Source organism: Pipra filicauda, unplaced genomic scaffold, assembly GCF_003945595.2.
Source record: "Pipra filicauda isolate LSUMZ 115617 unplaced genomic scaffold, ASM394559v2 scaffold614_size217257_pilon, whole genome shotgun sequence".
Taxonomy (NCBI): domain Eukaryota; kingdom Metazoa; phylum Chordata; class Aves; order Passeriformes; family Pipridae; genus Pipra; species Pipra filicauda.
Window position 1 is genome coordinate 148,884 of NW_024104770.1, and position 13,442 is coordinate 162,325.

Sequence of the window (13,442 nt, forward strand, 5' to 3'; positions counted from 1 at the left end):
GAGTCCCCATCTCTGGTGGGATTTAAAAGCCCTGTGGATGTGGCACTTTGGGACAGGGGTCAGGGGTGGCCTTGGCAGTGCTGGGGAATGGTTGGACTGCATGGTCTCAGAGCTTTTCCAACCCCAATGATTCCATGACTCTGACCTCCTGAACCTTCTGCTGGGGCTGTGCACCCCTGGGGCCATCCTGGAAAGCCTGGAGCAGACCCAGCTTGTGGCCCCCACGAGAGTCCCCCTGACCCCAGAGCTCCTCACCTTGGACCCCAGAGAACCAGGAACCATGAACTCCTAAGTCCCTGACACCTGGACACACAGGACTGGGAGGAACCTGAGGAATCAGAGAATCCCGGGATCACTGAGGTTGGAAAAGCCCTCCCAGCCCATGGATCCCCCTGTGCCCCATCCCCACCTTGTCCCCAGCCCAGAGCACTGAGTGCCACGGCCAGGCCTTCCTGGGACACCTCCAGGGCTGGGCACTCCAAACCTCCCTGGGCAGCTGTGCCAGTGCCTGACCACCCCTTCCAGCAGGAAATTCTTCAAGGTGGAAGAGCCACCACAATTTAAAGAGTTGGTTTTGCTTTTCTTTTTTGTCCTTTCCCACTCTTTCTGGAGGATAAAGAAGCCTGAAAGTGGTTCCCCTCTCATTTTCTCAGTGGTCTCTAATTCAGAGCTTGTCAGCTGCTCCTGGGAGGTGTTGGAGGCCCTGCTGGAGCACCTCATCTCCACATCAGTGCTGAGGGGTGACAGGGTCACAGACATCCCTTTCTCCAGAGCCGTCAGGGTAGAGGGACGTGAAGAAAAGCCACACACTGGGGCCCAAACAGCTCCCTGTGCTGGCTCCCCCTCCAACACTGTAATTTCACTCCTTCTTGAGTTACCAGATTGTTTCCCAGATGAGGCAGGACTTGAATTTCTAATGCAAAAACTGTTAGAAAGACTCCCAAGCCCCTCTGGGGTTCTCTCCTTCCGCTGCTGAAGCGGCTGGAGACGGGAAGGGCAAATCCCCTTTTTTTCTCCTTTGCCAGTTGCCTGCACAGGACACTGGCAGGAACTGGTGGTGGGTTTATCCCAAATTGTGGTTGGATCCATCACTGATTCTCCTGGCCCATGACCACAGGGGGCTGGGGCTCAGTTAAAGGTAAAATTCCTTCTCCTGCCTGGTTCCTACAACCACCCAACCTACAGCGTGAGGGAAAAGGTCCCAGAGGAGGGTCCCCTCCTGCCCCTGTCCCTGTCCCTCTCTGGCCAATTCTAGGTGTGTCCATGGCAGGTTTTGTGCCAGGACCCCGCTTCCCAGCGGGAATGGGGAGTGATGGGAATGATGGCAAACATCCAGGGAGTGTGGAAACCTGAGCAGTGCCCTCCTAGGAGGTTTCAGGTGGGAGAGATAAGGATCTGGTTCAGGTCTGTGGAGACATTGTCACACTTGTCACACGGAGCTCCGGCTCCCTCCCGCCCTCGGCCCCACTTGTCTGTCTGTCCGTCTGTTGGGCCTTGGTATAACCCAAAGCCCTGGCTCTCTGAGGGGAGAGATTGTGGGTTTGGTATGTCTGGACAGTGTCCATCACCACGGGGTCCCACATCCCTGATGAGGCCTCTTCCTATGGAAGTGACACCAACAAAACTGGAGATAACGCTGCTCTCACTGGAGGTAACGGTGTTTTCCCACTTTGGGGAGACCTTGGAGCCTCTTCCAGGGCCTAAAGGGGCTCCAGGAGAGCTGGAGAGGGACTTGGGACAAGGGATGGAGGGACAGGACACAGGGAATGGATTCCCACTGCCACAAGGCAGGGTTAGATGGGATAGTGGGAAGGAATTGTTGGCTGGGAGGGTGGGCAGGCCCTGGCACAGGTTGCCCAGAGAAGCTGTGGCTGCCCCTGGATCCCTGGAAGTGTCCAAGGCCAGGCTGGATGGGGCTTGGAGCAGCCTGGGCTGGTGGGAGGTGTCCCTGCCCATGGCAGGGGGTGGCACTGGATGGGCTTTGAGGTCCTTTTCAACCCAGACCATTCTGGGATTTATGAAAAACATCCTTTTGAACGTTGCAGAGCGATGGGCAGGTGGGACCGTTCCTGGTGCAGAAACAGGAGAGGAAGGACAGGAGAAGGAGGTGACTGGAGCTCAGGCCTATGCACTGCTGGAGATGGGAAGAGAAATCCATCTGTCCTTACCTGAATTGCTGTCCAGCCTCGGCTGCCCTCCTAACCTGCAACACAGGGAAGGGCACGGTTAGGAAATGGATCATTTTATTTCCCATAAAATGAAGGATCTACTCCCCCACCTCTTATTCCTCCAAATTGGACTCCCCCAGAACTGCACAGCTGGGGATACACAGCAAGTCCTCTGAAAGGCAAGTGGGAAAGTGCTGATCCCCAGAGCCCAGCAATCCCAGCGTGGCCAGGGTGGGATTGTCCAGTCCCACCCCTCAGAGCAGGGTCAGCCCCACAGGCTGCTCAGGACCTTCACCCTGAGGTTGTAGAGACCCCCCAGCCTCTTGGAGCACCTATGCTTGACCACACTCGGGGTAAAAAAGTACTTTTTCTGTCCAAGCAGAGTTTCCATGTGCCCATTGTCTCTCTTTGCCTTCCTTGGGCACCTTGGAGAAGACTCTGCTTCAGTTTTCTTCAGTCTCTCCCAGTTACTTGCACACACTGATTTGATCCAAGTGTCACCTTTATCACTGCCACAGGGCAGGTGTATTCCATAGAATCCCAGAAGTTTGGGGGTGAAGGGACCTTAAAACTCATCCAGTCCCACCCCTGCCATGGCAGGGACACCTCCCACCAGCCCAGGTTGCTCCAAGCCCCGTCCAACCTGGCCTTGGACACTCCCAGGGATCCAGGGGCAGCCACAACTCCTCTGGGCAGCCTGTGCCCGTGCTGAAATCCAACTTAAAATTGGATGTTTCTGTCTAGGAAATCTGATGGGGCAGCAAACTGTGCTTTTTCAGCAGTTTGAGCTGATCCCAGCTCTGTAGTCCCTTTTCCAGTGGTTTGAGGGTTATGAAATCCAAATGGTCAGTACAGGAAGGGACCAGCCCATGGAGAGTCTCAGGTGTCATTGTCCTGGGGGAGAGGCAGCAGGGCCCTGCAAACAGGGACTGCAGGACAGCCCTGGCAGAGCCAGCGTCCCACCTGGAGCAAAGCCTGGCAGAGGGGAACGTGTGGACACGCAGTGCCAGGTCCCAAGCACGGCGGGAACGCCGAGGCTGAGGTGGCTTTGCCAGCTCCCAGCCGGGCTCTTCCGAGCCTGGAAAACTCACGGACGTCTCCGAAGACGTCGCTGAGTTCGTGATCCCAACCACAGACCACGGAGCCAACTTGGAGGCCTCCAGCATGATTTCATCCCCCCTGAAGCTGCACCAAGTGCGGGGACGTCACTGTCTCCAGCAGGGAAGAGAGGGCTGGGATTGATTATGGGGACACAGGGAAATAGGAAATAACTCCACAAAGAAACTTTTGAGGAAGCCCAGGGATGATGATGTCCCTAGGAATGGTTTTAAATGGAGAGAGGATCAATTTGGATTGGATATTGGAAAGAAATTCTTCCCTATAAGGCCCTGGCCCAGGTTGCCCAGAGAAGCTGTGGCTGCCCCTGGATCCCTGGAAGTGTCCAAGGCCAGGCTGGACGGGGCTTGGAGCAACCTGGGCTGGTGGGAGGTGTCCCTGCCCATGGCAGGGGTGGCACTGGGTGGGCTTTAAGGTCCCTTCCCACCCAAACCATTCCATGATGATTCTCTGAAACCCCTCACAGCGGAGTTCCCATGAGGACCAGCATGTCCCTTGTCCGTGTCTGCAGGAGGTGGGGAGTATGTGAGCTGCCAGGGATGTTTCTTTTTGCTCCTTCCAGATGGGAGAGTGTTGCTGAGCCGGGGCTGCTGTGCCCGGGATGAAGCCCAGGCACAGCTCCCTGTGGGCACAGCTCAGAGTCCGTGTGTCCACAGACCCCTGTAGGTAACTTGGGCCCTGGTACCACCCACCCCTGACGTACCCACACCCCAGGCACTGACACCCCTCACCACGGGGGCTGGAGCAGCTCCCACGGTGCCCACGCCGGGGCTGCACTTACATATTGATTATTCCTCGATTTCCCTGCCAGGTTTTACCTCACTGACTCTGGGACATTAAGAAATCACTTTTTCCCTGGCGGGGATAATATTTACATTCCACACGGAGGCTTTTGGATCCAGCTCTGCTTTTGGACACACGTCTCAGCCGTCCCTGCCCGGCTGCTCGATGAGTAACGGAGCGGTTTGTGTTACATCTCTGCTCCCATACATCATATTCCAGCTCCTCAGAATCCCCCTTTCCCTATTTCCCATGCAAGGCACAATGCATATTTGGAAAAACCAGGCGGGTCATCTGGTAAGCATCTAAAATATTCCACTGAAGAGGAATGTTCTGGGGCAGAGAGGGTCCTGTGACTGGGAGCCAGGGAGATCCTGCTTTGGGAGCTCCCGTTTCAGCCAGAATCGAGCTTCCCGCGCTCCTTCCCACCGAGTTCAAACACTGCTGGGCAAAGGAACAGAGAGTTTCCAAACACCTGGATGCTCTGCAGAACTCACTGGATGGGAAAACTCAGGGAAATGAGCTCTTTTTGGGAGAAACGTGAGCTCTGCCGCCTCGGCGCAGCCAGAGGGGAACGTGTGTGTAACAAAATAGGGCTGAAAAGTCCCCGTTTGTTGACGCTGGAATCGGGTTTGGCTCAGGCCAGACAAATGCCTGGGCTGATTCAAACCCCTCCAAGGCTGTTCCTCGTGTCTGGGTCTGAAACATGGGAAGCAGAGGCCGAGTGAGCCCCGAGCGAGGTCCCGTCCCTGGGAGGGCCCGTGAGGAGCTCTGTGGGGGTTTGTGGGGCTCTGTGGGGGTTTGTGGGGCTCTGTGGGGGTCTGTGGGGCTCTGTGGGGTTTATGGGGCTCTGTGGGGGTTTGTGGGGCTCTGTGGGGGCTTGTGGGGCTCTGTGGGGGCTTGTGGGGCTCTGTGGGGGTTTGTGGGGCTCTGTGGGGGTTTGTGGGGCACGAGGTGGGAGCAGATCCCGGCAGATCCCCCTCCACCCCCACCCTGCTCAGGGGTCAGAAAATCCCAAGGCCACGGTGATCACTCCCAGCTGGAATCACTCCTGCGGAATGTGCCGTGGATTCACTGGCACCAGAGATAAAGTCTGGGTGGACTGGCGTGAAGACCAGGGAGACAGGGGTGACAGGGGCCTCCAGTGACACTGATGGCATTGCCCATGTGGGATTGGGATTGGGCACAGGGATTCTGGACACTTGTCCAGCCAAGGTCACCGAGGGCAGGGGCTGGGCAGGTGATGGTGTCACCACTCAGAGACTTCACTGGTGACCCCTCCCCACACACTTTGGGTTCTGTCTGATCCCTACACCTGAGCTGGGTTTCCCACAGCACCCGGAGCAGCTCCTCCTCCTCCTCTCACACACTTCTGTGCATGGTGACCTTTGCTGGAAAAAAACCATCCCTGAAAGCTGAACACACACAGCAAAGGGACCACGGCCATGATGTCAGCCCGTGGCAGAGGCTGGAGAGAGGGACAGTGACTGGAGCCATCAGGAAAACCTGTGCCATGGGGGGTCCTTCACCTGGAGCCACCTGCACCTGGAGCCATCCACCTGCACCTGGAGCCATTGACCTGCATCCAGTCATCCACCTGCATCCAGAGCCATCCACCTGCACCCACATCCATCCACCTGCACCTGGAGCCATCCACCTGCACCTGGAGCCATCCACCTGCACCTGGATCCATCCACCTGCATCCAGAGTCATCCACCTGCATCCAGAGCCATCCACCTGCATCCAGTCATCCACCTGCACCTGGATCCATTGACCTGCATCCAGAGCCATCCACCTGCATCCAGAGCCATCCACCTGCACCCACATCCATTCACCTGCACCTGGATCCATCCACCTGCACCCAGAGCCATCAACCTGCATCCAGTCATCCACCTGCACCCACATCCATCCACCTGCACCCACATCCATTCACCTGCACCCACATCCATCCATCTGCATCCAGAGCCATCCACCTGCACCTGGAGCCATCCACCTGCACCTGGAGCCATCCATCTGCATCCAGAGCCATCCACCTGCATCCAGTCATCCACCTGCACCCAGAGTCATCCACCTGCACCCACATCCATCCACCTGCACCCACATCCATCCACCTGCATCCAGAGCCATCCACCTGCATCCAGAGCCATCCACCTGCACCTGGATCCATCCACTTGCACCTGGAGCCATCCACCTGCATCCAGAGCCATCCACCTGCATCCAGAGCCATCCACCTGCACCTGGAGCCATCCACCTGCACCTGGATCCATCCATCTGCATCCAGAGCCATCCACCTGCATCCAGAGCTATCTACCTGCATTCAGAGATATCCACCTGCACCTGGATCCATCCACCTGCACCCAGAGCTCCTCGTGGGGCTCCAGAGGTGGTGAACACACAGAGGAGCGAGTTGCCAAATGTTTCACAGCTCTGACACGTTTGTCCCCTCACCTCGGTCCTTCCCATTCTGCAGCTTCCCTGTTTCTTCTTCGTCTTCTTCCTCTGCTTCAGAAAAAAAAGAAAAGAAGAAAAGCTGACACGAGACAGGTGGGTGAGAGAAGAGAGAGAATCATGGAAGTGTTTGGGTTGGAAAAGCCCTCTCAGACCGCTGAGTCCAACCATCCCCAGCACTGCCAGGCCACCACTAACCCACGTCCCCAAGTGCCACACCCACATGGCTTTTAAATCCCTGCAGGGATGGATTTAACCACCACCTCCTTGGGCAGCCCCTTCCAGTGCTTGACAACCCTTTCCATGAAGAAATTCCTCCTGGATTTCACTGGTTTCATGGTGAGAGCTGGGGGTTCATTATGTTTATCTGGGGATAAGCAGAGTGAGTTTATGGCCAGGCCCGGATTTGCACAGCAGAGCGGGAGCAGAAGGTCACATTCTTCCCCAGATGGTGGCTCTGACTTGTTTCGAGGAGATCTGTGTAAACAGGTGATGGTTATCCTGAGGGACATGGCACTTCTGCCTCCAGCACATGGTGGGAGGGCAAAGAAAGGGAGAAACCCTCCAATGGAGAACCGGAGGTGTTTGGGATGGATCCGATCAAAGGGGCCTGATAAACGTGTCCTTTGTGGCTTTGGGAGCAGGATGGTGAGACATGGGGGGTCACACAGCCCAAGCCCACTCGGCAGTGGCTCCAGGGGGTCCTTAATGTGACCTCCAAGGAGATCAGGGACAAAACCAAACGCATTTGGAATAACCAGAGATGTGACTCGGAGCTCAGTGTTGGGTCTTGGACTTGCCTCCTGTGTGAAGACCAGCACCCTGGGTCTTTAGGCTCAGACAGAGTAAAAATGGGACCAGTGTTCCCTCAGCAGCACAGGGAGCAATGGGATTACTGTGTGGATTGTTGTGTGGCACTTGGGGACACGGGTTAGCAGTGGCCTTGGCAGTGCTGGGGGAACAGCTGGACTTGGTGGTCTTGGAGATCTTCAACCTCAGTGACTTTGTGACTCTGTAATTCTGGGACTCCAGGATTCTATCACAGAATCACAGAATCTCCTGAGTAGGGAGGGACCCCCAAGGATCATCCATCCAACCCCTGGCCCTGCACAGAGACCCCAACAATCCCCCCCTGTCCCTCAGAGCCTTGTCCAAACCCTCCCTGAGCTCTGGCAGCCTTGGGGCCGTGCCCATTCCCTGGGGAGCCTGGGCAGTGCCCAACCACCCTCTGGGGGAAGAACTGAGATCCCACTTAACCCTGCCCTGCCATCACTGCAGGAGAAGGCAGAGACTGAAACATCCCGGGAAGCCCCCAGAGGACGGGGTGACACTGCGGCGTTCCCCTCCCAAGGGAATCTGTTCCCTGGGCCAGAGCAGAGGCACCAGAGGCACAGGGAGGGTGGGAGGTGCAGGCACTGGTGCCTCCCAGACCCTCCCCACACACCTCCCGTGGCTGCCCGGGGGAGCTGGGCCGGGGGAGGTGTCTGTTCCCACAGCTCACCTCCGGGACGGGATGTGTGAAATCCCGCTGGCTCCGTCAGCTGAGGATAACTCATGCTTTTCCTAATTTACACAGACGACACCCTTGCAGGGGAGCCTGCCTTGGTCCCTGCACCTCCTCGAGCAGGAGCCTGCCAGTGCCTCCATTTTCACTCCCTTCTCACTGCCCTGTGATCCACACGGCTTTGCACATCCCTGACACGGCTGGTGGCCACGGGAACGGCTGGGCCGGTGCCAGGGAGGTTTGGGCTGGATTTAAGGACAAGGTTCTTCCCCCAGAGGGTGGTTGGCACTGACCAGGCTCCCCAGGGAATGGGCACGGCCCCAAGGCTGCCAGAGCTCAGGGAGGGTTTGGACACTGCTCTGAGGGACAGGGGGGATTGTTGGGGTGTCTGTGCAGGGCCAGGGGTTGGATGGATGATCCTGGTGGGTCCAACTCAGGATATCCCACAATTCCATGATTCTACAACACCTGCTCTGCTACAGAAAACAAAAAGCCAAAGACTGCAGACTGTGCTTTGGGCAGAGGTTTGTTCTCCGTGTTTCAGCCCCGGGGGAAGAGCTGAGGTGATTTATGGGGGGAACAGGCGGCCCTGCCGCGGCGCTGGCGGTGCTGCTGTCAGCCATGGACAACTTTATTAACTCCCAGCTGCCTCCACAGCCGGGACACGGGGCTGGCAGAGGGGGGATTTACTGCTGGGCAGTAAAATCTCAGCCCTGTTTATCACTGTGGCCGCTCCATCACAGGCAGAGCCTCGTGGGGTCTGTCACAGCCCGGGAGGAGTTTGGGGGGACACAAGTGTGGGTCCAGCACAAGGTGGGACAGGGACCAGGAGGGTCAGTCCGGACACACAACACCTTCCTTCTTCCTTAACAGCCAAGGCAGCCCAGAAACAGAATCCCAGGAGCATTTAGGTTGGAAAAAGCCCTCCTGGATCATCAAGTCCAACCTGTGACTGACTCCCGCCTTTTCAACCAGACCAGTGCCATGTCCAGTCATTCCCTGGACACCTGCAGGGGTGGGGACTCCACCACCTCCCTGGGCAGCCCCTTCCAATGCCTGACCACCCTTTCCATGGAGAAATTCCTCCTGGAGTAGGCTGCTGGAGCACTGAATGGTCACACCTCCATCGCTGACAGGGCCCGAGGCCCACAGGACACATCCCTGGGTGACACAGGACCTGCTCTGGCCCCACCAGGGAGTTCAGCTCCCCTGGTCCAGGGAGGAGGCACAGAGGAAACAATTATCTGCTTTCCACATCGTTGTTCAATGACAAGGCATGCAATTGGCCTCATGGACATTTTACAAATGTGGTTACAGGGTCTGACAAGGATTCATGGCAGAGGGTCTCACCTGCTGCCCAAGTATTGCAGGACTAGGCAGGAATTTGGGGGCACTCACTCCAAAAACGTGCTCCAGCTTCTGACTGTGTCATTAAGGAGCTCTGGCTTCCAGAAGTGGGCCTGGGAGGTGGCCCCTCTCCCAGGAGATGCTCTGGAAAAGCAGCTCCGTGCTGTGATCCCCGCTCGGATCAGTGGGAGCAGTGGGCAGGGGAGGGGGTTGTCTCCACGGATCACCAGTGGTGCCACCAGCCAGGGCTGCACCCACAGGGTATTGCCCTCCCCACCAGGGATAAAAGCAATGGGAAGCCTCTTCAAAAGGTGCTGGAGTTCTCAATGATACAACCATGGAATGACTGAGGTTGGAAAAGCCCTCCAAGACCCCTGAGCCCACTCCCAGCACTGCCCAGGCCGAGGGTGTTGGCCATAAACACGATTTTTCGCTGAGAACGCAGACACGTAATCCCACATTATGCTTTAGTTTTAACAAAAAACCTCCAACCCGTGGCTCCCATCTCTCCTTTTCCTGTGCTGCCCAGCCCACCCTTACCTGAGTGAAGCTCCTTCACCAGCGAGGACATGGTGTTGGTGATGGAATCGGCCGCGACCAGCAGGTCGTTGCGCAGGTTCCTCCTCGTACCTGGGGCAGAGCAGACACGCAGAAATCAGGGGTCACCTGTGCCAGCTGCCACTGCCCCAACCCGTCCCCACCAGCTCTCCCTGGGGTGGTGCTGGGACACCCCCAGTGCCCCAGAGCAGCAGAGGTGGAGGTTTGCCCTGGCACAGCCCAGCTCCGCCTCGTTCCCTGAGCACCTGCTTGGCTCAGCATGAGCTCAGCACGAGCTGCCTTGTGCTCCTCCCTGTGACATGGCAGCACGAGGGCACAGACAGCCCCCAGGACCTCATGGTGGGGTGGCTCACCCTCCTCCCCCTCTGATCACTGAGGTTTGAGTGGGACAAAAGCTGTTGGAATTCTCACCCTCCTGCATGGCTGGAGGGAGGAATCCTCTTCCTCACTGTCACACAGCTGGGAGTGGGACCCCGTGGGTGTCCCCACGGTGACACTGACCTGCCTGGACACTCCAAGTGCTGGAGGGACCTGCTTGTCCTGTGACCCAAACTGTCCAGGACCAGCACGGGGACACAGCTGGCACCAGGACCATCAGACTGGCTGCTGCCACAACAGAGGTGGGTCAGGGATGGTGCTTGTTGCCTCTTGTGATGCTGGGAACACAATGATCCTCCTGGATCACGGAGGTGGCTGCCCCACCCCTGGAAGTGTTCAAGGCCAGGCTGGATGGGGTTTGGAGCAGCCTGGTCTCACGTCCCCCCTGTGGAACAGCTGGATAATGCTCTGATCCCCCCTGGATGTGCCTGTGCAGCAGCCCCCCGAGCCCTCCGGGCTGGGACTTCCAATGATTTTATTACATGCAAACATCAACATTTTATCCTGTTTCCTGTGTTCTCCACCGGCCTCGGATTTGCCTGATTTTGCGTGATTAATATGAAATAGCACTAATTGTGCAGACTGCCTTTCCGGAAGGATCCTTCCAGGAAACTTATTACGGAGTCTGGCGACCACTTTTTTTTTTTCTTGAAAGAGTTTTTCTAGTCATTGAATCAGCCACCACAGTGGTTATGAGGAGAGGAATGTCCACCTTTCTGGGGGCAGCAGTGGATCCAAGAATTCCCACGGGATTGTTTTCTTCTCTGTTGAGATGATCAACAGCAGAACTGATTTTATAACTTGATGGTGGCCTCTGTACCCGAACATTTCACCCAGAAACCATCAGGATGTTTTATTATAATAGTCATACTTTGTGATCTCCAAACGCCAGTCTTGGTAATCCTCTACCAAGTGGAAGATCAAGAGATCACCTACAGAGGAAACTTTTCTAACCTCAAAATGAATATCCCTGGGATCCAACCCTTTAAAGGTTTCCTGCTCTGGAATTTTCCACGCTGATGGGGAAAGCTCACAGATTCGTGCCCTGGGAGGAAAGATGAGCTGTTGGCTTCTCTGCCCACTCCAAGGTCACAGAAGAGGTGGAACAGCACCCAGAGCTTCACTCCCTTCTGCTCCTCTCTCCCACTGTCACATTGAATAAGAATCTGGTGGACATGCAGAAGTTAGCACAAATAATGTCAATGTTTTTGTTAAGGTGGCCCATAAAATCCGTGTGCTGAGGGATTCCTGGGGATTTGCTGTCCCAGTCCCCACCACGCTGCCGGGACGTGGCTGCAGCACGTCAGCCCAGCCCTGAATAGTTTTCTACAACACCTGGTTCGTTGCAACACATCTCTGAGGTGCTGTCAGCTGTTAAAAACCTGGAGAAACCACAGGTTTTCACTCTGGGCGATATCGGCAGGTCCTGACGAAGGAGCCTCGTTAGGGGAGAGGCAGCGACGAGCCCTTGATTAATCACCTCGGCTCTGGTGGCTGCAGACCCTGCAGGGAGGGGTTTGCCTTGTCACGGCTTCTGCACCTTCCCAGGGAAAGGCAGATGGACACAGAGCGAACCGGGATGCCTGGGGAAGGCTGGAAAACGAGGAGAGATCCAGTGGTTTTGCGTCCTGCCATCGTCACTCGTTTGTCACCCCGAGCAGCAGATCAGCCCCGGGCGGGCTCTCGGTGCTGCTGCTCCACTTCACGTGTCCTGGGGACAGAAGGGGACCCTGCCCGGGGGGAAGGACAGGCAGCTGCCAGAGGAATCAGCGGGGAGCTCTCGCTGCACCACCAAACCTGCCGTGGAGATGCAGAGGAGGCGACTGGACCACCCACAGCAACAGATGGAGCGCTCGCCTCTGGTATTTGGCACCCTGCCTCCCTGGAAATGCCTGCTCTGCTGCCGGTGCTGGGAGTGCTCAGCGATGAGGAGCTTCTTCCTACCCACAGGGAGGAGGAAAAGGCACCTCCTTCTCCCAGGGGGGCTGTGGATCTCGGAGGGGACGACGCAGAGGCCGCTCCCTGTGCCGAGGGCTCTGGGGCTGAGGGCTCCTGCTCCTCCCTGCAGCACCAATTTCACACCAGTTCAGAGGGTCCACTGGCACCAACTCAAAGTGTTCACTGGCACCCCTGTGCTCCTCTGCTGCCATTTCGCAGCCTCTTCCTTCCCTCACCTTCTGCTGGCAGCAGCTCATTTAGGCAGTGGGGAAGATTGTTCCAGATCATTCCAGGAGGATACATCCACTGAGCACCTGATAAATGCAAACTGCTATTTAAAATCTGTTTGGTTTGGAGATGCGGTGTCAGTTCTGGGAGGTTTATTTCCATGTTTGGTTTGTTTGGAGAGGGAGCCCATCCATCTGACAAAGGGATTTGATGCTTCTATTCACAATCTTCCCTCCCCGGAATGAGAAACCACCTCCAGCTCTGTGACTCCACAGGAGGTGACCTGTCATCTTTTAAAGAAATAAACCACCCCTGCATCGAGGTGAGGGCTCTTGTTCACTGCATAGGGCTGACCACGACTCCTGATACCCAATGGGATTTCCCAGGAAGCACCACGAGGTCCACAGGAAGAATCACAGAATCATTAAGGTTGGAAAAGACCTCTAAGATTGACTCCAACTTCTCTCAGTTGCTGCCCACCCCTTGGCTTTGCCCACACGTGGGTGAAGTCCTCACCTGTGCTTTAGGGAGAGGTGGATTTTCTGTCCTTCCTTCTTTCTTTTGCTGACACTGACAAGACCAACCGAGATGGGTGGATGTCCATTTTCAAAGATGTGATGTTTAGAAAGAACCTCCACACCTGTCAGATGTGGAAGACCAGGCCCTGCTGCTGTTTTTCTCACAGCTCTACACCCCAGCATGCTCCTGGAGCACTAAAGATGAAGAGTTCTGCACCAAGATGGGCAAGAGAAGAGAAAAGAGCATTTAAACCCCAAGTGCCACCACTGAGAGATGCAGGGTGTGGGCACCCCTTCCAGCTGGGAGGGGCTTCCTTCACCAGGAGTGGAGCTGGAATAGGTAGGACTGAAGAGTGACCAGTTTCTCCTCCTTTGCAGTGAGATGGTCCCTGAAGGGGACACAGTATTTGCCAAGTTCCTTGACACCAGACTGACAGTCCCGTCCTCTCGCTGCCTCCA

At 56.4% G+C, this 13,442-nt stretch overlaps 1 protein-coding gene across 1 annotated transcript in view; it reads right to left on the minus strand.

Annotated features, from left to right (window-relative positions):
* Positions 1 to 13,442, minus strand: part of LOC114002984 (dystrobrevin beta-like) — a gene marked incomplete at its 5' end in the record, with an annotated part of 66,642 nt that overhangs the window by 738 nt on the left and 52,462 nt on the right. The window contains 3 exons of the mRNA XM_039388143.1: positions 2,169 to 2,203; positions 6,513 to 6,566; positions 9,904 to 9,993. Of these exons, the coding sequence (XP_039244077.1) occupies positions 2,199 to 2,203; positions 6,513 to 6,566; positions 9,904 to 9,993 (149 nt within the window). The remainder of the gene's footprint in view (positions 1 to 2,168; positions 2,204 to 6,512; positions 6,567 to 9,903; positions 9,994 to 13,442) is intronic.